Source organism: Pleurodeles waltl, chromosome 3_1 (assembly GCF_031143425.1).
Source record: "Pleurodeles waltl isolate 20211129_DDA chromosome 3_1, aPleWal1.hap1.20221129, whole genome shotgun sequence".
Classification (NCBI taxonomy): domain Eukaryota; kingdom Metazoa; phylum Chordata; class Amphibia; order Caudata; family Salamandridae; genus Pleurodeles; species Pleurodeles waltl.
In genome coordinates this window covers 1,465,378,615-1,465,403,678 of record NC_090440.1, presented here as the reverse complement: position 1 = coordinate 1,465,403,678, position 25,064 = coordinate 1,465,378,615, and the positions used below count along the sequence as shown (strand labels likewise).

The 25,064-nt window shown below is 45.2% G+C and overlaps 1 protein-coding gene across 8 annotated transcripts in view; it reads right to left on the bottom strand.

Annotated features, from left to right (window-relative positions):
• The window catches only part of R3HDM1 (R3H domain containing 1), a 642,394-nt gene that overhangs the window by 562,190 nt on the left and 55,140 nt on the right, over positions 1 to 25,064 (bottom strand). For all 8 annotated transcript variants that reach the window (XM_069225061.1, XM_069225063.1, XM_069225066.1 and 5 more), the window contains exon 2: positions 11,717 to 11,921. In XM_069225061.1, coding sequence (XP_069081162.1) covers positions 11,717 to 11,884 — 168 coding nt within the window. In that variant the 5' untranslated portion in view covers positions 11,885 to 11,921. The remainder of the gene's footprint in view (positions 1 to 11,716; positions 11,922 to 25,064) is intronic.

Below are 25,064 nucleotides of genomic sequence, written 5' to 3'. Positions count from 1 at the left end.
CTACAGTTCCATCTGAGACATGTCATTTCATCCAGGAAAATAGTATTCATTTCTGCACTGGGATGTGCACTAATCAACATGTAAAATAGAGTTGCACGCAGTAGGCTTCCTGAATAGACTAGATGCTATTCTTGTCCCATTATTGTATTAAATGACATCAAGAAATTCTATCTGTTTCAAATTGACATGGTGTGTAAACGCCAGGTTATATGTATCGTTATTAAGATATTCAAAGAACACAGTCAGTTGTGTAGGGCTCCCAGTCCAGATGACAAAAATGTCATCTATGTATCTCCCCCAGTACATTACGTGATCAGAGATCTCTAGTGGGCATAGTGACCATAAATGTTGCTTTTCAAACACACCCAAGTAAAGGTTAGCAAGTGAGGGGAAAACATTCAAACCCATGACAACACCTTGGGCCTGTCAGAGCCAGTTGCCATTGTGTAAGAAAATGTTGTTGTCTAGATCTAATCTGGTAAAGTCAAGAATAATCTCAGTGTGATCAAACAGTGTGGCATCCCTAGCAGCGAGGGTAGAATCAAGAGCTAATAGCCCTTTTCTAAAGGACTGCATCTGTATATTGAATTGGCCTCCAATGTAACAAATTGTAAATTGTCCACACACTCTATATCAAGTTTGTTTAATAAGTCTTTAGTATCCGGTTTGTAAGATGGTAGGTTATGTACAAATGGCTGCAAAAACACATCTATATATTCAGAGATGAGTTCAAGTGGAGAACCAATGCCAGAAACTATGGGCCTACCGGGTGGGAAATCACTTGTGTATTTTAGGATGTATATAAATGCATGCAGCCCGTGATGATAGATTAAACATATATTTAAATTCAGTGATGAGACATAGGTCACGCCAGTCAGCCAATTTTGATTCAATGTTTGAATTATATCCTTAAGTGGGTTGTTAGTAGGTCTGACATATGCCAACTGTCAGGTAACTATCAATTTCATTGTTCTAGTCCGTATCTTGCACCTCTACTATGTACCCCATTATCAGTTTCCTTACTGATGATGTTTTGTACACTGGCAAGTGTGTCAACTGCTATGTGTTCATCTTTAGTTAACTTTCTTGGGTTTGTATCCTGTTAGACCTGACAGCCTTAGGGTGGTCATCCCCCAACTTTTTGCCTGCCTTCCTCCACTTTTCTGACACTGTTTTTGCTGGTTTTAGGACTCTGCTAACCAGTGCTAACGTGCATGTGCATGTGCATATGCTCTCTCCCTTAAAACATGGTAACATTGATTCATACCAAATTGGCATATTGGATCTACTTGTAGACCCCTAGTAAAGTGCACAACATATGCCCAAGCCTTTAGATTGAAAGCTACTAGAGGGTCTGCAAAAAGACCAGTTGATGGACAGAATGTTGACCAAATCAAATTTTCACCCACAGTCACAGATCTGGGTTTAATCCATCAGTTTTTTTTTCTCATCATGCCATTCCAGTTTGGACCCAATCATATGCAAATTAGTCTTGACCCTGTTCGCGTTGTTCAGCATTCCGTCCATCACCGGTTCTTTTTGCATTTGTCTCCCCAAGTGGGAAGGATATGCCCAGACGTGGGTCCCATGCTCACTGCGCCACTGGATGCAAGCTAGCCTAGCTGATGAAAGGTGATACCCTGAAACTGGTCTAAGGATGCTTGTTTCCATTCCAAAGAGGACCTGGCTTGGCAGTTCGGGCTGGACTGTTCCCATGAGGAACAGGGTCAAGAACTGATTTGTATATAGATGGGTCCAAGCTGGGGTGGCGTGGTGAGCAAAGAAAACAATGGATTAAACCCAGATCTTTGTGACTGGGGTGAATGCTTGCATTGTTCAGCATTCCGTCCATCATCTGTACTTTTTACTACTGGGTCTGCAGCACTGGTTGTGCCAACCACATAAGTAGCCCCTTAACCATGTCTCAGGCCTGCCATTGCAAGGCCTGTGTGTGCAGTTTCACTGCTACTTCGACTTGGCATTTAAAAGTACTTGCCAAGCCTTAAACTCCCCTTTTTCTACATATAAGTCACCCCTAAGGTAGGTCCTAAGTAATCCAGGGGGCAGGGTGCTGTGTAGGTAAAAGGCAGGACATATACCTGTGTGTTTTATATGACCTGGTAGTGGGTAACTCTTAAATGTGTTTTCCACAGCTCTGCTGTGAGGCCTGCTCTTTTCATAGGCTAACATTAGGGCTACCCTCTCACATACTGTTTGAGTGGTAGATTCTGATCAGAAAGGCGTAAACCGGTCATAGTTAGTATGGCCAGAATAGCAATACAAAATCCTGCTTATTGGTGAGGTTAGATTTTATATTACTATTTTAGAAATGCCACTTTTAGAAAGTGAGCATTTCTCTAAATGTAAAAAACATCTGTGTCTTACAGCCTGTTTCCAATCCACGTCTGGGCTGGGCTGCGTGACAGCTCCCTTTGTGCATTTGACCCAGACAACCACAAACACAGGATACTCAGTAACACTCATCTGCATACTGAATAGGTCTTCCTGGGCTGGAAGGGTGAAGGGGCCTGATAGTTACACTTCACAGGTTAGTGGCCTGACCTCACACCATGGACTTCCAAACCCCCTACTGGGACCCTGGCAGACAGACCTGTACTGAAAGGGTACCTTGTGCACTTTAAAACCACTCATTGAAGTCTCCCCCACTTCAAAGGCACTTTTAGGTATACAACCTTGGTCCCTGTCCCCACCATCAATGATACTTCCTGGGACAGACACTCCAAACCAGATTCTGTAACCTGCCAAGAGGAGCTGCCTGGCTGTCCAAAGGAATGCTTTGTTGTGGAAGACTGCTGCCTTGCTGTTGCTCTGCTACCCTGCTGGCCTCTGGTTCTGTTGAGAAGTGCTCTCCAAGGGCTTGGATTGAGCTTGCCTCCTGTGCCTGAAGTCTCAGGGCCAAGACTTCTACTCTTTAAGAAAACTCCTTGTGCGGTGAAAATCAACGCACAGCCTGCCCAGCGTTGAAAGAATCACTGCATCGCCGAGCCCGAATGACGCAGCCCTACTCCCCGAGTCGAGATCTAAGCAGCACCTGCACTGCGACCAGAACTTTGGCGCACAGCCCTACCGGATCGACGCATCGCTGAGACGGAACACAACCTGACTTCCTGCATGAGGACTCAACGCAGCACCTGCCATGCGACAAACTGACGCATCGCCACACCGGATCGACACTGCACCTGTGACTTTGTCCTGTACAGCCAGGATTTCCACGCATCGTCCCTGGGCGTCAAAGGACCCGGCATCACAGTGAGGGTCCAAGCCTGTGTGGCAGAAATCGACGCAAAGCCCTTGCCGCGCAGAAGGAATCGACGCACACCTTCCTTTTTCCATGCATCTCCTCCTCCGCGGACTTCGTGCATATAATTTCGACGCATACCAGGTACTTTGTGCACACAAGAGACATTTGTTGATTCTTAAAGACTTAATACTCTTATACTTCAACTTATATTTTTCTAAACCTGTGTAGTGTATTTTTGTGGTGTTTTCACTGTGTTATTGAATGATTTATTGTACTAATACTTTACACATTGCCTTCTAAGTTAAGCCTGACTGCTCAGTGCCAAGCTACCAGAGTGTGGGGCACATGATAATTTAGATTGTGTGTGACTTACCCTGAATAGGATTGTGGTCCCTACTTGGACACGGGTGTATACCTCTGCCAACTAGAGACCCCATTTCTAACAAATCCCTAGTGAAATCTGTCCTCTAATTTTTTTTTTTTCATAAATCTGTTTATTGGTATTTTATCATTACATTGCTTCATGTTTTGACACTTGTTTCCTTTTGACATAGTATGGTGTGCATTGTTTATACCGTTAAATATTGGTTGATATATAAGAAATACATTGCTACAGCATATTGTACAGCATATACTTGTAGTTATTCAACTATTCATCTCGTTCATTATTTTACCTACGGTTGTCTTACAGTGTTGTTTTTATTGTTTGGTAAGTTTTATCGTTGTCAGCCCGTTGCTTGGTTACAGTTTGAGAAGTCGGTAGTGTATCTAGTGTCCATCAGCCAACGCGTCGTTTAACAGCGTTCGCCGGCTTAACGTTATTTCCAACACAAATGTTCAACTGGGGCGATTTTGTTAAGAAGGCGGAGATTATAAAATTTTATATATACTAACTTTTAAATAAAATGAAAAAAAAAGAAAGTAACAGTAACATTTGCCGGTAACGGACACTTGTACAAGTTTTACACATGTAAATATTTCCCTGTCGGGGTGGAGATCACATCGCTACGAATCGGTTTGCTGACGGAGGGGCTGGGCCGGGTGTCAAGTCAAGTGAATGCTGTCCCTCTGCTTCCCAGTGTCGGTGCATATCTCGCTAACTTTCACATTCAGTTCCCCCATGCAGTGCATTTTCTCGTCAGCAGATATTCGCCTACGTTATTCCAATCCCTCCTCTACTGGGCATACTCCCATGTTACGCAGTCGCAGCAGCATTCCCTCCCAGTTGTCGGACAGCGGAAACTGTCTCAACCCCAAGACCTCCTCCCGTGCCAGCGCCGTGCCCTCGGCCCCCGCCCACACTTCAAGAGAGCACCTCCAGGCCTGTACCGGTGGCGGATCCGGTGATTTCCACCTGCGGGTCACTAATCACTTTGCCACAATGAGTCCTAAATCCGTGAAGCATACCTCTGCTCTGCGCTGCTTGCTTCTGGGGAATAGTCCTAGAATGCATGCCTCCCATGTGAAGGGTATTCGTTGTGATATACAGTCAGACAAATTGTCAGTTACCACCCTCCAGTAGGAGCCCAAGCCAGGACAGGACCACAGCATGTGCAACAAGTCTGCTCCAATCTCGTGACATCGGGGACAAGCCGCATCTCTGCGAGCGAAGTATCTGTTCACACGGGCTGGCTTAAGGTAGGCTCTGTGCACTATGTAGTATTGGATTAAGCGAAATCGATAATTGCGAGGCACGTTAAGGTGGCCTGAAAGAGCAACCTCCATTGTGCTTTCGCAATCGAATCGCCAGTGTCTGTTTCCCATGCCGCGCGTAATGTTTCGTTCTCAAAGACGGTTTGGACTCCTAGGGCATCTGCCAGCCAGCTAATCAAGTAGTGCCCCCGACCCACCACTTGTAGATACTGAATCACTAAGTTAGTAGAAAGAGCCACTGAGATGTCTCCCCAACCGGATCTCAGTGCCCTCACCAGGGAGCAGTGTAATAGAAACAGGCCAGGTGGCAATCCCATCTCCTGAAGCCTGGCAAAAGGGAGCTGCTGGGTTTCTTCATAGAGAGCTCCCAATGCGTACAATTCTATTTCGTGCCATGTGGTAATTCAAATTCTGACGTGACTCTGGGGCCTCTTGGTTTGCCCAATAGTGCCAGGGCCGGTGCAAAGGGGATTACCGAATCTGTGAGGCAGAGTGATCGGCGGAAACATCTGTGGGCTACTCTAAGAAAGAGTTGCCGCAGGGTCTGCGCGAGTGGGTGGAATAAGTGTTGTATCTGTTGGAGTGACCATGGTACACTCTCCGATGCTTTGTCTGTGAGCTGAGCGTTTGCCAGACATCTGGATATCCACTGAAGCTGGGCCGCTAGATAGTGGTCTACCAGGTTAGGGACTGCTAGTCCGCCCTTGTCTGGTGGTAGGTGCAGCTTTTTTTAGAGCAACTCTACAACGGCCGCCATTCCAAATGAATTCCCTCAGTCCTGTCTCCGGTGCCCTGAAGAAACCGGGAGGAACATAGTGCGGGAGGTTAGAGAAAAAGTACAAGAGTCGAGGCAGAACCACCATTTTTAGGAGTGCTATCCTGCCTGCTACTGACAGCAGTAGTGTCCTCCAAAACATGATTTGGGACCTGACCGAGGACACTGCTTTTGCAAGGTTGCCCTCAAATATATCTTCCTCGGAGTGGTAGTCTCTGATACCCAGGTATCTAAACCTGTGGTTGCCATGGAACAGGGTGCTCGGCCAGAATAAGCCCGGATCAGAGTCCCCGGTCAAAGGGAAAGATGCAAGACTTAGACCAATTGACCCTGAGGCCAGATATTGATGCAAATTGTTGTAGAAGTGAGCAGGCCTCGGGAGGGATCCGCGTGACATCTCTAAAGTATAGGAGAAAGTCGTCACGTATAACTACACTATGTGGAGACCATCCCCTAGTGGGATTCCCCAGTTACTCCCTTCTTTACACAAGGCCGCCGCTAAACGTTCCATAGCAAGTGAGAATAACAACGGTGAGAGAGGGCAACCCTGTCTCGTACCCCTACGCACCCGGATCGGTTCCGATATCTCGGATCCCAGCCTCACCCGGACTAGTGGTCTGGTTTATAGTAGTTTAATTAGACAAGTAAAGGATGGTCCTATACCGAACTGCCGTAACACTTTGAACAAGTAGGGCCACTCCAAGGAGTCAAAGGCCTTTTCCAGATCCAGAACAAGGCAGCCCGATCGGGGCCAGTCACACCTCGCATATTGCATGACCCGGAATAACCTTCTAATATTGTGGGAGGTGTCTCTAGCTGGTACAAACCCGTTTTGGTCTGGATGTATTAGACCCGGCACGGTCGGCGCAAGGCGCGTTGCCAGTAGTTTGGCTAATATTTTATAATCGGTGTTCAGCATTGCCAAGGGTCTATACGAACCCATGTCCACCGGATCCCTCCAGGACTTGGGAAGGGAGACCAGCAGTGCCTCCCTTTGAGTGGCCGATAAATGGCCCTCCTGTTCAGCTGCCTCACATACACGGAGCAGCTTGGGTGCCAGTTGCATCGCAAAGGCCTTATAAGAGTCAACCGGCAGCCCGTCTGAGCCTAGCGTTTTGCCGGATGAGAGTTTGCGGATACTAGATCTAATCTCTTCGAGGTCGAGAGGTTTTTCAAGTGCCTCAGACTGATCGTCTTAAGTGTGGGAGCTCCACTACGGCAAGAAATTCTGTGCCGGAGTCGCCCCGAGGCGTAGAGTGCTTCGTAATGTCTCGTGATTTTGGCTTGTATCTCCCCGGGCGTGTATATCAGTTCCCCCGTCTGTGAGTGAATTTCTACCATCGGTTGCCTCTCACAGTCCCATCGGATTAGCCAGGCTAGGAGCTTGCCTGCCTTGTCGGCCGATGCATGGGTTCTCGCGGAGTGTGCAATGTAATTTAGGCATCGCAGACGCTCTAGTAGTGACAGGTGTTCGGCGCGTATTGCCGGTAGTCTCGAGTCATCAGCTTGATTATTAATTGCTTCCCCCTGTGGCTGTAACAGGACCTGCTCCACTCGGGTCAGTTCGCGTTCGACGGAGCGGCGCAGGTTACACTGAGGTCCCAGCCATAGCCCCCGGACGAAAACCTTGAATGCATCCCACTCAATCAAACCCGACGAGGCAGTGCCGTCGTTTTGTTCAAAGAATTCTGGGATTACGGCGCTCAATGACGCTCTGAAAGCAGCGTCTTCCAATAGCTCCGGTCTCAGTCTCCATGTGGGGATAGCCGGACGGGGATCCCCAGCATAGGCGCGCAATCAGGGGGTTGTAGTCGGAGTGTGTGCGCCCCAGATATTCTGAGTTCACCACCACCGGGGCAAAACTCACAGTGCAAAGTATTCTATCTAGACGCACGTGTAGGGAGTGCGGGGCAGGTAGAAGGAGTAGATCCTGTCCATTCTATGTCGCTGCCGCCACACGTCTACCAATTGCCATTGTTGGGTCCAGTTTACCAGACCCCGTGAGGCAGTTACCACTGGTGATGCGGGCAGCGGGGGAAAGGAGCGGTCTAACTCCACATCAAGCACACTGTTGAAGTCCCCCCCCCCCCCCAGCAGCCACGGAAGGCCACTCCAGCCCGCCAGGTGGTGGGACAGATTATGTAGAAAGGCAGTTTGGTCTGTGTTTGGGGCATATATAGAGCCCAGTACAACCGTGTGTCCCGCCAGTCTTCCCTTAACTAGCACAAATCTACCTAGTGGGTCCACGGCCTGCTCCTCCGCCGCAAAGGGAGTACCAGCTCTAATCCAAATTAATGCACCTTTGGCATATGCCGAGTGTCCTATCGCATATAATTGCCCTCTCCAGCGCTGGCGCAATCGGGGTATCTCAGGGCTCGTGAAATCTGTCCTCTAATACATATAGTTCATGTATAACCGTCTTGTGAAAGGCGTCTATTATATTGTTAGGTTGTAAATTAGGTACAAATGTGAATTTGGATTTTAACCCTCTGTCTAAGTTAAGATTGGACGCTATGAAAAGGTCAGACAGTAAATCTAGCATAGAAGGTGGTGGTCTACCAGTGTTGTCTACCAATGTTGTCTAATGAAAGAAGAACTTGCCCATCTTTGATAGATCTTTAGCATTCTGGAGTAGATAGACTAGATGGTGATGCATAAGATGGTTTCTCATCATAAACTTTTTTAATTTTAAGCGATTTTTTTTTTTTTTTAATAGGTCTGCATGTATCTGTGCAAAATCTGGCATAGATTTTGGGACAAAAACCCAATCCTCTACACAAGACAAGGTTTCCAGGGGGAATTATATGAACCAATTCCCAACTTGTACTACATTAGATACAAGACCAAAGTTATCTGTGGGTGTAAATCACATAAGAAGCACCACCAAAAGTTAAAGTGGAAAGCATAAAAGCATAAACGGCTGAAAAACAGATTAACATAACGGACAAAACCGGCGAAATTACACAATATTTCTGTTGGTTACCATTTTATGACCTGCTTGAAAGCTTGACGGGGCAAAAGAAAAAAACAAATGAGGAGAGAAATGTGGATCAGAGGAAAATATAGTTTAAGAGAATGTGTTGGGGGTATATTAAAAAAAAAAAAACGTAACAAGAACAGCAGCGCACTAAAATAAGTCATGGGGTTTATCCACTTAACTACGTTGAGGACACACAAGGTATGCACCACAAGAACTTCAAGGTGTCAAAGGTTTTTTCACGGTTCCAATATGTCCTTTAAGTAATGTCTCCATTTCCCCAATGCACTTGTTGAAGTCGCATTTCCGCTACTTATTAGTTAAAATCTGACTGTTTTCTGCACACACCTGCTTTCATGCCACATAGCAACTAGAACGCTGCTCTAGGGCTGTGATGAAATCCCTATGGTTCTATCCACCGTGGAACAGATCGTGTGTGATTTAATTACGAGGCAAAAACATTAAAGGTCTTTCTGAAACTCAGTATATATTAAAGAAAGAGGACCCCCTAAAGGGATCACTGCAGCAAATGATTCTAGTATTTTTGCTGATTGTCCCTAAAAATAACTGACAGTTCTACCAAGCTTCTTAAACTCTATGCTTATATTTTACCAAATTCTCTTTGAAATATGTTAACAAGTGTACACCATTGTGCTGAACGCCCAATAATGATTAAGGTTAGAATATCTATGAGCAACTCAATGTTCTGCCGTTTTTCAAACCAATTAAGCATGGGCTATACATGATGTCAATGAGGCTAATTTAAAAGTTATTTTCTCGTTCCAAACACTGCGATCACGCAACCTTTGACAATGAATGGAAATCTGCTGAAGGAAAACTCACGAGGACCTGGCAAAAACAAAACGTAAATGCTTGGCTTCAAAACACACACCCTGCTGCGTATTCTTTAGCAATTAACTGCAAACCGACAGACTCCTTCTATGGTGCACCAAGCCGTTGCAATATTTAGCAACTTGATTGTGGAGTGCAGGGTCCTACCAGAAAAGGGAAGTGTAATTTGACGAGTAGTCAGGTCAGAAATATAAATGTGTTCATGAACGAGGCAACCCCAACACCGCACGTGTCTGCATGGGGAACTAATTAAACCTTCCATAGTGGTAAAGACAGACTTAAAGTTCAACCTCACTGCAACTTATGTGCCAACAGTACAACGACTTTTCCATTAAAAGCCGAGATAATCATCACTGGCACTTAAAGGCATCAAACTGCATTAACCCAAATTATTAACAGGTGATAACAACCAGAGAAAGAATAACAAGAAATTTCAGAAAACCTGCGAACAGTGAGTGACAAGAACTTGGTTACAATTAAAAGAAAATGAAAACTTTTGTTTTCAAGCAATGGCAGCCTGCAAACTTATTCAAGGATTTTTCAAGAAATGTAGTTTAAAAAAAAAAAAAAAATGTCCAGCACAAGTCGATAGAAAATTTCATGTGTTTAAATGCGCACCCACATAACTGACTAATTTAGTTCCCCACCTCTTCAAAATAATTACTTCGATCAGCTTACTAACTATACCATAAGCTCTTACTCTTTATTCTGTAAAACCATCACTTAGAATTGAGACCTTTGTTATAGAAAAACGTAATCTTAATGACAATACCTAACATAGAAATAAGTATTGAAAACGTGTTCGGACACAAACTAAATGTCCGAAGAGAAATTTGGGAAGTGCATTAAGGTGACAGTGAAGTTAAGAGGTGAGCTGGTAAATCCAGTCTTTGCTAAGGATAAACAAACGACCTCAAAAAGCAAGTAAAGCAGACGAATTGAGTTCTGAAGAAAAAAAACAACAAAAAAACAAGGAAAATGACTACAATTATTTCAAGTGTAGGCTCTTCCCACGTCCTCAGTGTTGCTTCCAGACTACCATGTTGTTTGTGCTCCCGTGTTGCTGCCGCATCCCCTACCCATATTGCTTCCTCACATGCTTTCCAAAAAGGAAAATAAATTAAAGCTTTCACTGTTTTTTTTGTCTTTTTAATTGCCAATTTGAGTTGGATAGGCAAATCAAAAGATAGAAAAAAAAATTGCTTATATTGCTTTGTACGTGGGTGCATATGTGGTCTATCCCACCATGCCTACGCAATGATGTGATAGGCTTTTGTTTTTTTGAGGCATACACGAATAAAACTATACATCACGGGCGACCGAAATGATAATTTTCAAAAGGTAAAAGCACAGTAAAAAAAAAAAAGAAAAAAAAAAAAAAATGAATAGCATCACACTTAACAGTATCAAAATCATTATGAACAAAAAAAGCAAGTTGCAAGTTATTGTATAATTTCTTTAGGAGTAGGTGAATGCGAGGTTATCATTATTTATGGGCAGCAAAACCCAAGATTATCTTTAAAAGCCTACAATAAGAATTACAAAAATCAGAATCTATCGTTCCTGTAACACCACATTTGGGGGAAAATAGATAAAGTGGTGGTACTACCCAACAATGCAAACGTCAGTCTATCCCACCTGACTAATACACTGATTGCTCCTGTACGGTGTGGCATAAATGAGCTCTTTAGTGCCAACCGGCACCATCATTCATTGGCAAGGAAAAGCCAGTAGGCCAAACAGAATCACATATGACAACAATGCCCCAACAAAGAAGGGCAAACATTCACAAGTGATTAAAAACTTTAGGCAACTACACTGTAGCAAGCCCTATGCAAAGAACACATTATTTCATTTCTTACAAAAACATGAAGCTTGCTGCAGGGACAAAAATAAACAAAAACAAATATTTTCTTCATACAATCCATTTATGAGAGGTACAATAATCCCTCGTGCACTGCAATGGAATTAATTCCATAAGTGACAGAAGGATAAACTAAACAGCTAAGAGCATGTGGAGCGACAAATACTTATGATTGGAGCCAAAGCCCACTCTCAATATTTTGAAGATTGGTAAGAATGGCTATTGCACACAGCTGCACTGTCAAGACATAAAAACAAAAACTGCTTAAAAATTCCTCCAGAAACGAATTGCTCAATGTTAGAGTAAAGCACTACGTAAGAAAACGTGTCTTACCTGGGAATCATTTTTGTCAGTGCAATTATCATCCTTTTCAGCTTGTATTTGCTCTTGGCTTTCAGATTTTAGCAGTATTTCAGATAGAGTGGAGTCCTTCACGTCTGCCACCGAATCCTTCATTGCTTCCGTTTGTTCCTGTACAGTGGCAGTATCAGACATCCTCATTAGAGGTCACTTGGAAATTCTACAGCAAATACACAACCTTTGTAAAAGATGAGAAAAACGAGAATTAATTTTTTTCACGCTTGCTAAAGTTGGATCTTTAGCTGCAAATTCAAATATTTGTACACACAAAAAAATAAAAGTAACAGCTGTAGCATTTATCTAAATTAATTTGGATCATCTGAAATTAGTCTCAATTTTACCTCCTTCTCAGTCAGTAAAACTAACATTACCTTGGGTTAATGTACAAAAAAAAAAAAAAAGTTAACGCACGAGGCTGGGTTTCAAGAGTGGATAAATACAGGGGTCACATATCTCTAAATGAGGGAAAACTCTAAACTTAGCACTTCAGGAAACGTGAACAATAATTTCAGCCAGTCATTTACATCAATTGATCTGTTGTTGCCATCTATATTTGTCTTCCATTACTACAACATGCAGCAATTAGACAGCAAGATAACCTGAACTAGTGTGGAGTTGGTGCACTGTGTTCCCTCTGCTTCTGGATAAAATACGTGGAAGTAATGCTGTCAGCCTTTATAAGTCTGTCTTGCCTCAACTGAGTTTCTAGAAGGCTCTCAGGGCTAGATGGATGGCTAGCACTTCCAGGTAAGTGATGTGCTGCCCCCGGTACTGAGACATCCACATGCCATGTATAGTCATGTCATTGAGTTACGCACTCTACCCACAAGAGAAACATCAGTGGTAATGGTTAGCTTTGGAAGGTACTTACGTTTGGTAATGCATTAATTGGCAGAGACTAATTAGCCACAGATTTCTTACCTTAGAATTATCCCCAGGCATCAGACTGGAGCCCGAAGCTTTTTGTGAGCCTGACTGCTGCACACTGGTAGATGGAGCCGTATGCATCGTCTGTGCCAGAAATGACAAGTGTGGTGCCTTTAGTGACTTTCCACGTAGTCTCTACCAGACAAGGAGTTACCATAAAGTACCTTGTTTATCTGATAGTGACATATAAACGGTATATTCCTTACATTAGAATAGAGTAGATACCTAAGCAATACCTTCTCAAAGGTGGGTGTGCGAACATGATGCAAACCAGAAAGTCCCGCAGGATCGAACAGGCAAAGTGCCCATCCTGATGGACCTGACCTTCCGGGCAATAATATTTGGTGAAAAGTGTGCAGCAATACACACGTTACTGCCTGACAGATAAAGTCTATTCAAAGCGAAAAAACTCTTCTCTCTCAGGTTATTCAAACAAATAATCAGACCATCAAACAATCCAAAAAATTCACTAGCATATAAACAAATACATAATCAACAAATATTTATTCCTAATAATATACAATACATACAATTGAATTAGCACCGGACATGGAAAAACAAAAAAAGACAAAAATCACACACAGACAAAACTCAAGACTTCAGACTTATACACAACGAATAACACAATTCACAACAGTCTACAATATAAACCCAACCACCCACCCTGCCCGGTTCGTTGCAGTACCACAGGGTGGAGGTGTTGTCCGTGAACACCTGCACTAGTCTTCCCTTAATGGAGGATAGAAAGACTTTCAATGCCTGCCGGAGCGCTGAGAGTTCCAACAGGTTGACGTGGAGTCCGGATTTCACCGGAGTCCTTTGATCTCTACCTCTACCAGATGGCTGCCCCAGACCAGGAGTGACACATTTGTCACTACTGTTAAATCTGGTTGGGGGAAGGAAGAGGGGTCTGTCGCTAACACAATCGTGCTTCGTTAACCACAACTGAAGATCTTTTGCAGTGCCCTCCGTGATCTAGACCATGTAGGAAATGCCCCTGATGCTGCACTCAGTGGAACGTCGGGTCCAACTGCAGAGCCAGCATATGCCAGAAGCATGAGTCACAAGCAGGATGTAGGAGGCCATGAGACCCAACAGGATCAGAGTCATTCTCACTAAAATCTAGGATAGAGGCTGAAACATCGTTATCATAGACTGAATATCTTAGACTCGCTGTTTGGTAGGATAAGCCCAAAACTAAACTGCGTCCAGAAAAGCCATGAGGAAAGGGAGGATTTGAGAAGGGGGTAGGTGTGACTTCTGCACATTGACGGTGAACTGCAGAGAGTGCAGGAGGTCCGCTGAAGTCTGGAGGTGGGAGGCAATGGCCCGGGGAGAGCTCTGCTTTAACAGCCAATCATCTAGATACAGGATCTCCACAGATGAGCTGCAACCACTGCCATCGCCTTGGTGAACACTCAAGGGGAGCTGGTAAGCTCTAAGTGGAGCAGAGTTAACTAAAAGTGTTCATGGCCTCCCATGAACCACAGGTAATGTCCTGTAATGCTATCTGTATTTAACCACAGATTCCATCTTGACCACTGACTCCATTTTGTGCTTAGCTTAGATTCAAATGCCGTCACATTGGTGGCACAGTTATTTTTCCACACACAGATTGTTAACGTGTTTTCGATTTTCTCACCAAGGAAGGAAACGTGACATGGGGGCTGCAACGCTGATAAAAGTGTACAAGGATGAGAATGTTTATAGCAGAGAAGGGTACGGCTCCGTCTTGGAAATACACCCTGGGATCTGGCCAATCCTTTGTGTATTTTTCAATACTGAACTTGAATTTCACAACTTGCTCGAAGGGAGGAGCTTACCAGAACCTTCCTCTTAAGTTTGTTTAACCTCTTCTGTGCCTTGGACGAGATGATCTCGTCCAAGGCTACAGTTCCCCTGTGCCTTGGACGAGATCATCTCGTCCATGGCACAGGGGAACTTGGGGGCGCGCTAGCGCGCCCCCCGTGCACCCACCTTCCCCCCCCAAGTCGGGGATGGAAGGGGAAGACCTTCCCCTTCCACCCCCGACCCCTCCCACCCCCCCCTGTGACGTCAGCGCGCGCGCGCTGATGTGTCACAGGGGCCTCCCTCGTCGCGCTGGAAGCTCTGCTTCCAGCGCGATTGAAAAAGAAATGCAAAAGCATTTCTTTTTCAATCACTTGGGAGGCCCGGAGGGGCTTCAAAGGGAAGGAAAAGTATTTCCTTCCCTTTGAAGTCCCTCCGAATTTTTCAAAAGCCGGATTGCTTGCAATCCGGCTTTTGAAACCCCACTAGACACCAGGGATTTTTTTTCTTTTTCTTAGAAATTGACAAAAGGGAGGGACCCCTTGGGCAAGGGTGGCTCCCAGGGGGGGGATTTTTTTTAAAAGGCCTTTTCTGCCCCCCCTGGGGGTAGAAACCTCTAGGCACCAGGGACCATTTTTTTTTTTTTTTTTTTCATTTTTTTTTTATTGAGGTGGGGAGCGACCCCTTAGGCAAGGGTCGTTCCCCTTGGGGGAAAATTATATTTTGGCCATTTCTGCCCCCCTTGGGGGCAGATTGGCCTATTTTGATGAGGCCAATCTGCCCCCAAGGGGGGTAGAAACCACTAGACACCAGGTTTTTTTTAATTTTTTTATTGTTATTGACAAAAGGGAGCGACCCCTTGGGCAAGGGTCGCTCCCAGGGGGGCATATTTTCGGGAAGGCCTTTTCTGCCCCCAGGGGGGGCAGAAACCTCTAGGCACCAGGGACCATTTTTTTTTTTTTTTTTTCATTTTTTTTTTTTTTGGTGGGGAGCGACCCCTTAGGCAAAGGTCGCTCCCAATGGGGGAAAATTATATTTTGCCCATTTCTGCCCCCCTTGGGGGCAGATTGGCCTATTTTGATGAGGCCAATCTGCCCCCAAGGGGGGTAGAAACCACTAGACACCAGGGAGTTTTTTCTTTGCGTGAATTTCACGCAAAGGGAGCGACCACTTAGGCAAGGGTCACTCCCTGGGGGGGAGGGGAATTTATTTTAGGCCATTTCTGCCCCCCCTAGGGGCAGATCGGCCTATTATTAGGCCGATCTGCCCCCAGGGGGGGGAAGAAACCTCTAGGCGCCAGGGCAAATTTTTGTTTTGTTCTTTTTTTTTTTTTTTAGAGATGGGGAGCGACCCATCAGGCAAGGGTCGCTCCCCTGGGGGGCAAAATGTATTTAGACCATTTCTGCCCCCCTGGGGGCAGATTGGCCAATTTTAGGTCAATCTGCCCCCAAGGGGGCAGAAACCACTAGGCACCGGGGATTTGTTTTTTGGCGCCAATGTCACGCAGGGAGAGCGACCCCGTAGGCAAGGGTCGCTCGGGGGGGGGGGGGGGTGGGGTTTGGGGGGGCAAATTTATTTTAGGCCATTTCTGCCCCCCCGGGGGACAGATCGGCCTATTATTAGGCCGAACTGCCCCCGGGGGGGGGGGCAGAACACTCTAGGCACCAGGGCAATTTTTTTTTTGTGTTTTTTTTTTTTTTTGTTGTTTCTTTTTTTAGAGATGGGGAGCGACCCATCAGGCAAGGGTCGCTCCCCTGGGGGGCAAAATGTATTTAGACCATTTCTGCCCCCCTGGGGGCAGATTGGCCAATTTTAGGTCAATCTGCCCCCAAGGGGGCAGAAACCACTAGGCACCGGGGATTTGTTTTTTGGCGCCAATGTCACGCAGGGGGAGCGACCCCGTAGGCAAGGGTCGCTCCCGGGGGGGGGGGGGGGGGGGTGTTGGGGGGGCAAATTTATTTTAGGCCATTTCTGCCCCCGGGGGGGGGGGGGGGGGGCAGAAACCTCTAGGCGCCAGGGGAATTTTTCTTTTTTTTTTTCTTTGTTTTTTTTTTTTTTTAGAGATGGGGAGCGACCCATCAGGCAAAAGTCGCTCCCCTGGGGGACAAATTGTATTTAGGCCATTTCTGCCCCCCTTGGGGGCAGATTGGCTGAGTTTAGGTCAACCTGCCCCCAAGGGGGCAGAAACCACTAGGCACCGGGGATTTGTTTTTTGGTGCCAATGTCACGCAGGGGGAGCGACCCCGTAGGCAACGGTCGCTCCCGGCGGGGGAGGGTGGGGGTTGGGGGGGCAAATTTATTTTAGGGCATTTCTGCCCCCCCCCCCCCCCCCCCCTGGGGCCGGCTGAGCTACAGGCCAAACACCACAGGTAGGCACCTTGCAAAAAACACCTCTGTTTTCTGTGAAAAAATATGTTGTGTCCACGTTGTGTTTTGGGCCATTTCCTTTTGTGGGCGCTAGGCCTACCCACAGAAGTAATGTACCATTTTTATCGAGAGACTTAGGGGAACGCTGGGTGGAAGGAAATTTGTGGCTCCTCTCAGATTCCAGAACTTTCTGTCACCGAAATGAGAGGAAAAAGTGTTTTTTGGGCCAAATTTTGATGTTTGCAAAGGATTCTGGGTAACATAACCTGGTCAGAGCCCCGCAAGTCACCCCATCTTGGATTCCCCTGGGTTTCTAGTTTTCAAAAATGCACTGGTTTGCTAGGTTTCCTCAGGTGTCGGCTGAGCTACAGGCCAAAATCCACAGGTAGGCACTGCTTTTTATAAAAAAAATGTGATGTGTCCACGTTGTGTTTTGGGCCCTTTCCTTTCGTGGGCGCTAGTCCTACCCACACAAGTGAGGTATCATTTTTATCGGGAGACTTGGGGGAACGCTGGGTGGAAGGAAATTTGTGGCTCCTCTCAGATTCCAGAACTTTCTGCCACAGAAATGTGAGTAACGTGTATTTTTAGCCAAATTTTGAGGTTTGCAAAGGATTCTGGGTAACAGAACCTGGTCCGAGCCCCGCAAGTCACCCCTCCTTGGATTCCCCTAGGTCTCTAGTTTTCAGAAATGCACAGGTTTGGTAGGTTTCCCTAGGTTCCGGCTGAGCTAGAGGCCAAAATCTACAGGTAGGCACTTCGCAAAAAACACCTCTGTTTTCTTCCAAAATTTAGGATTTGTCCACGTTGCGCTTTGGGGTGTTTCCTGTCGCCGGCGCTAGGCCTACCCACGCAAGTGAGGTATCATTTTTATCGGGAGACTTGGGGGAACGCTGGTTAGAAGGAAATTTGTGGCTCCTCTCAGATTCCAGAACTTTCTGCCACAGAAATGTGAGTAACATGTGTATTTTTAGCCAAATTTTGAGGTTTGCAAAGGATTCTGGGTAACAGAACCTGGTCCGAGCCCCGCAAGTCACCCCTCCTTGGATTCCCCTAGGTCTCTAGTTTTCAGAAATGCACAGGTTTGGTAGGTTTCCCTAGGTGCCGGCTGAGCTAGAGGCCAAAATCTACAGGTAGGCACTTCGCAAAAAACACCTCTGTTTTTTTCCAAAATTTAGGATGAGTCCACGTTGTGCTTTGGGGTGTTTCCTGTCGCCGGCGCTAGGCCTACCCACGCAAGTGAGGTATCATTTTTATCGGGAGACTTGGGGGAACGCTGGGTGGAAGGAAATTTGTAGCTTCTCTCAGATTCCAGAACTTTCTGCCACAGAAATGTGAGGGACATGTGTTTTTTTAGCCAAATTTTGAGGTTTGCAAAGGATTCTGGGTAACAGAACCTGGTCCGAGCCACACAAGTCACCCCTCCTTGGATTCCCCTAGGTCTCTAGTTTTCAGAAATGTACAGGTTTGGTAGGTTTCCCTAGGTGGCGGCTGAGCTAGAAGCCAAAATCTCCAGGTAGTCACTTTGCTAAAAACAGCTCTGTTTTCTGTGATGTGTCCACGTTGTGTTTTGGGGCATATCCTGTCGCGGGCGCTAGGCCTACCCACACAAGTGAGGTATCATTTTTATCGGGAGACGTGGGGGAACGCTGGGTGGAAGGAAATTTGTGGCTCCTCTCAGATTATAGAACTTTCTGCCACAGAAATGTGAGGAACATGTGTTTTTTTAGCCAAATTTTGAGATTTGCAAAGGATTCTGGGTAACAGAACCTGGTCCGAGCCCCGCAAGTCACCCCTCCTTGGATTCCCCTAGGTCTCTAGTTTTCAGAAATGCACAGGTTTGGTAGGTTTCCCTAGGTGGCGGCTGAGCTAGAGGCCAAAATCTACAGGTAGTCACTTTGCTAAAAACAGCTCTGTTTTCTGTGATGTGTCCACGTTGTGGTTTGGGGCATATCCTGTCGCGGGTGCTAGGCCTACCCACACAAGTGAGGTACCATTTTTATCGGGAGACTTGGGGGAACATAGATTAGCAAAACAAGTACTATTGCCCCTTGTCTTTCTCTACATTTTTTCCTTCCAAATATAGGAGTGTGTGTAAAAAAGACATCTATTTGAGAAATTCTCTGTAATTCACGTGCTACTATTGTCACCCCGGAATTCAGAGATGTGCAAATAACCACTGCTCCTCAACACCTTATCTTGTGCCCTTTTTGGAAATGCAAAGGTTTTCTTGATAGCAATTTTTTACTCCTTATATTTCAGCAAATGAATTGCTGTATACCCGGTATAGAATGAAAACGCACTGCAGGGTGCAGCTCATTTATTGGCTCTGGGTTCCTCGGGTTCTTGATGAACCTACAAGCCCTATATATCCCCGCAACCAGAGGAGTCCAGCAGACGTAACGGTATATAGCTTTCGATAATCTGACATTGCAGGGAAAAGTTACAGAGTAAAACGTAGAGAAAAATTGATGGTTTTTTCACCTCAATTTCAATATTTTTCTTTTTCAGCTGTTATTTTCTGTAGGAAACACTTGTAGGATCTACACAAATGACCCCTTGCTGAATTCAGAATTTTGTCTACTTTTCAGAAATGTTTAGGTTTCTGGGATCCAGCATTGGTTTCATGACCATTCCTGTCACTGACTGGAAGGAGGCTGAAAGCACAAAAAATTGCACAAATGGGGTATGCCCCAGTAAAATGCCAAAATTGTGTTGAAAAATTGGGTTTTCTGATTCAAGTCTGCCTGTTCCTGAAAGCTGGGAAGCTGCTGAGTTTAGCACCGCAAACCCTTTGTTGATGCCATTTTCAGGGGAAAAACCACAAGCCTTCTTCTGCAGCCACTTTTTCCAATTTTTTTGAAAAAAACGAAATTTTCCCTGTATTTTGGCCAATTTCTTGGCCTCCTTCAGGGGAACCCACAAAGTCTGGGTACCTCTAGAATCCCTAGGATGTTGGAAAAAAAGGACGCAAATTTGGCTTGGTTAGCTTATGTGGACAAAAAGTTATGAGGGCCTAAGCGCGAACTGCCCCAAATAGGCAAAAAAAGGCCTGGCACAGGAGGGGGAAAAGGCCTGGCAGCGAAGGGGTTAAAGAATATAATGTGGGGAAGATTGGCGCGGAGGTAGAAGGAACTAATTTCTGAGGGTGGACGCACTGCTCAGAACAATTCCATTGGGATTAATTTCTCCTGTCTCAGCTGTCCAGGGTTCTACAGCTTGACATTGGCAAAGACAGGGATGATGTTGGATTCGATCCCCATGGTGATGCATTTATAATTCTTAATTAGCTAGCTTTACTGTGTACATGCATAAATATATATATTTACTGCATATATATTCATTGTTGATATATTGCATTTTCTCAGATTATTATTTAACTGCTGTGATTATTTTAGTAGCTGCACGTTTTGCTGTATTCAAATTAAATGCTCACGTTAATATTTTTGTATACTTATGCTTGAATCCTGGGAAGTGCCTTAATATATGTATTACTCAGACTAAGAGTGCTACATTCTTTGCATTCTTTAGCCTTGTTCCCTCTTAGTTTGAAGCAAAGCAGAACAATTTGGCGTAGTCGTGAAAGACTTAAAAGTGAAAAATGTTTGGCAAAACATCAAAGGCTGTTTCCCAGTGTCACGTAGGCTCTTATTATCCTAATGAGACTACTGGATTTTTGGGCGGCAAGATCGTTCGCAGTGTGGGGGACTAAGTCTAACCCACGGCGGGGGACCCTTGTCACCCCAAATCCGGGTTAAGCTCCGGCTAACTAGCAGTGCCTCATCTCTCCCAAAGGGAAGAGACAATTGGGCAGCCGAGCGCATGACATCTTAGTGCTTCCCAGGGAAGTCGTGGTCACTCAGATCCCAACCAGTTCTCTCATACCTAGTGTGGTCTCATATATAAATGACAAAGGCAGTTTGAGTTTTAAAGATTGGTTTAATAAAATGACTGCATTTTAGATAACAAGGCGTGAGCCGCTATAACCAGAACCATACAACACAGTAGGATTGAAATAGTAACGAGGAGAGTGAAACATAAGAATAACGCTATCATAATGCAACTAGATTACGTTCTCTCTCCTAAATTCTATTTTGAGCACAGCATGTTAAGCTCTAAGCCTGCCTTTCAGGTTCCCCCGGGAGGACATCGACCCTCATACCTGAGCAAAGGCCTGTGATCGGGATCAGCATCTGCAACAGGGCAGTCAGCGTCTAGTTGTGGGTTCCTGGTCGGAATCTCCCTCCTAAGTGTATCAGGACTAGGAAGTGTTTTTATAACTAACACGCCAATGTTCTAAGAAACGTCCCTACGTAAGAATGTGTACTTTCTACGAACCCTAGAGACTAAACTTCTACCATGTCTATCGGCAATGTACCAGACTGTATCCTTGACTGAAGCACAGAGCGAGCAGGAATGTATTGTTTGAGAACTTCAGTGCTGAAGTAAGCTAAACAGTGTGATAGAAGAAAATAAAACAAGACCGTGAAACTGGTTATTGTAAAATAACAGTGCTAGGCTAAATAAAATGCATCTAGGACAAAGTGCTCAGAGGCCTAATACTTTAGGCAAACGCACAAAGGCTACATTAAAATATGGCAACACTACACCAGGTTCCAAATGAGATACAAGGGTGGGGAAAAGCACCCTATAAAGCTCTTGCGAATGAATGGTCTTGTGGAGCAGGATTATGTGAAACCTGGGAAAAATGTCTTCGCGATGCTGAGCCAAAAAAAGTTTCACTCTCTTTACAGATAGTACTTCTGAAACGGGTATGTGATTTATCTATTTCAGGAAGACGGGGCTGGATCCTGTTATCTGCTTATAGAAAAATTCAGGAAAGATATATGCAGCTGGAACAAGAAAACCAGCAATTAGAGATGCAGCTAACTGAATCTCAACTTATTACAAGATGAAGCAGATACTTATCAATCCGTCGCCGAGAAGATAGCTGTCCGAGTCTCCCAAAACAGGAATCGGAAACGGAGGGGCAAAGTCAATCTAAAGAAAGTTCATTTAGCTATTGTTAAAGCAGGGTTAAATTGGGATCTGAAATCTGGGTGGAAATATCTGGGACTCAACCGATTTTTCAGATTCTAGTGATGAGTCAGTTAAAAAAAGGTTGTGGCCAGCATGAGCCAGGTGAACAGAAAGTGGTTTGTGCACAGCCAATATTTAGATGGAAAATAAAGGGCACGCCACAAAACCCCGGCGGGATTGAGATGCACTCCGTTGAAGATTACACCCAGCAGGAAGTTAATGATATTATCGACAGATTTAAGCAGCTGCGGAAACATTACTTACATGGATGGTGCGATTGTTTGATACAGGAGCCTCTGGAGTAATGTTAGATACAGGAGACGCTTCTACGTTTTGTACATTTAGCACTGAACCCATAATACAGATAATAACAGAGTATCGGAGAGAGACATGTTTATGGCATTATTGAGGGATGATGTCAACAAAGAGCAGATTGATGGGATAGATACCAAAAGCCTGTGGGAGATGTACCGTAAGTGAAGGCGGGACAGAATGGAGGGCAGCAGGAAAGTGAACAAGCAAGATAATAAACAGGTGAATCTGGGCCAGCCAGAGATGAGGGAAAGAGAGGGAGGAAAATGTTTCTTCACAAGGGAAAGGAGGAGGAAGATTTGGACAGCGATTTGTTAAACGCTGACAGCAGGGAAGGAGAGTAATCTCCTTGCAGCTATGAGAGCATATATCCAGACCTGACTTAGGCCAAGATTGACAAGTTTAAATCAGATTAGGAAACCTGCCAAGCTCTGGTACAGGGATGGGATCATAAAGATAACAGACCCCATGTCGATTTAGAAATTCACTGGAAGCACAAAAATGTTCAAAGGGGCCGGGCATTAGTCGACACCAGAGGGGGGGGGGGGCCTCTTTAATTTATGGAAATCCCGAAAAGCTTACAGGTCAGCACCATCACAGGGTTGGGTGGAAAGCAAACCCCTGCCGTGCAATCTACAGTTCAAATGAAAATAGGGAGAACACCAAAAAGAGAATATACCGTTTTGATTGTGCCCATCCTAGAGTATATACTGGGAATTGACATTCTGAAGGGGATGACTTTATATTTGGATGATGGCTGTTACCATTATGGATCCAAGGGATACATTTCAGTGGCAGCAGTGAGGATGGGTCATCTGAAGAAACCCCAGTGAGGGTGTCCCCAGCAACTAAGGTGGTTCGTTTGAAGCAATACCTAATTCCAGGAGGGCATGATGAAATAAGTGAGACTATACAGGAGTTGATGGAGGCAGGTCTGGTGGCTCCAGTCCCCCGAGTAGAATTATCCTCTGTGGCCTCTACGTAAACCAGATGGGTGCTATAGAATGAATATTGATTACCTCAAATTGAACAAATATACGCCCCCCCGACTGCTGCTGACCCCGACACCATCACTTTAATTCAGAGAATACAAAAACATAGAGACCTGATATGCAACCATTAATATTGCCAATGCTTTCTTTTCTATGCCATTGGCACCCCGAGAGTCCAGAGCAATTCAGTTTCTCGTGGAACAGCAGACAATTTGGAATGTTAAGGCTCCCCCAAGGTTATGTACATAGCCCCACCATCTGTCACCGGCTGGTGGCAGAACACCTGGATAAAGAATCGGTCATTCCAGGGGCGCAATTATATTGGTGATGTGATGATTCAGGGAGAGACACATGAACAGGTGCAGACTCAGTTGCACAGGGTTGTGGAACTCTTGCAGAGCAAAGGGTGGATGATTAATCCAGATAAGACAAGGACCCACTCAAAATGTGAAGCTTCTAGGAATTCAACGGAATCAGGGAAATAGAGAGGTGTTGCAGCAGGAAAAACAAAAGATCTTAGAATTTGCCACTCCCCCTACTAAGCAGGAGACTCAGCGATTCATTGAATTGTTAGGTTTTTGGAGACAGCATATCCCTCACTTGAGTTAGATTTTGGCTCCTTTGTACAAAGTGACAAGAATGATTTTGAATGGGGAGAGCAGCAGCAGTCTGTGTTTTACTTGGTAAAGGTGAAAATTCAACAGGCTTTAGACCTATGGCCAGTACAGGAAGGAGACAGAGTTGCATGTAACCGTTCAGGGGCAATAAGCAAATTGGAGCATGTGGCTAAAACAGGGAAGAACAAGGGGGTTTTTGGACCAAAAAGTTACCCGATGCTGGAGAGCAATATACTCCCTTTGAGAAACAGTTACTTGCTTGTTACTAGGCTCTAGTGGATACTGAGCAAATGACCCTAGGTCATAATGCGATTCTGAGACCGAGAATCCAAAAATGCAGTGGGTGATGAGTTCACCTAAAACTCACTGCATAGGACTTCCACAAGAGGTCAGTATAAGCCAATGGAAGTGGTACATACAGGACAGGGCCCGCGTGGGACGAGCAGGGACAGCAGCCTTGCATGAACAGGTGGCATAAGCCCCTGTGCAGAATGGTGAGAGGGTGCAGGAGGTACTATAGATAATAAAACAACAAAGTCACCAGTGAGGTGGTGTGAGCCTCTTGAATCCTTGTCCCTCAAGGATAGGAGGCATGGATGGTGTACTGATGGTCCAGCCAAGTAGGGACCAAAAGACATTTGACTGCAGTGTCATATAACCCAGACACCAAGAAGGTATTATCCACTACAGGAGAAGGGAAGAGTAGTCACTATACAGAACTGTACGCTGTATCAGGCACTGAAACAAGAATTGCCTGGGACCTGTCACATTCATACTGGATTCTTGGTCTACCCCCAATAGGTTAGCCACCTGGCTTCCGATACGGCATGCACATTACTGCAAATACATTCTAAGGAGGTGTGGGGCAAAAAGTTGGGGCAAGAAATTTGGGAAATGCTAGAGCACAGTACTGTTGCTGTGTATCATGTGGATGTCCTCTGTCCCACCGACTCATTAGAAGGATGGTTTGATTCCTTTGCAGACGATAAATCAAAATCTCAGAGGCAGAAGTGGCGACACAGAATTCTGACTTGGTGGTGATGGCTAAGTGGGTGCACCAAGAATGTGGAAATCTGGAAGAGAAGCCCACTAACAGGTGAGTAGACATAAGAGGAATGCACATTCCCCTAGCTTTCATAAAAACTGTGATCATGCAGCAAAAAACCTGGCGCTAAAGTGTGGGCAGAATCCCCAAATTATCCTCCTGAATCAGCAATAATCAAAGCAAAGTGCAAAGACAATGACCTGTTAGTCACGAAACCAGGAAAAAAAAAAGTG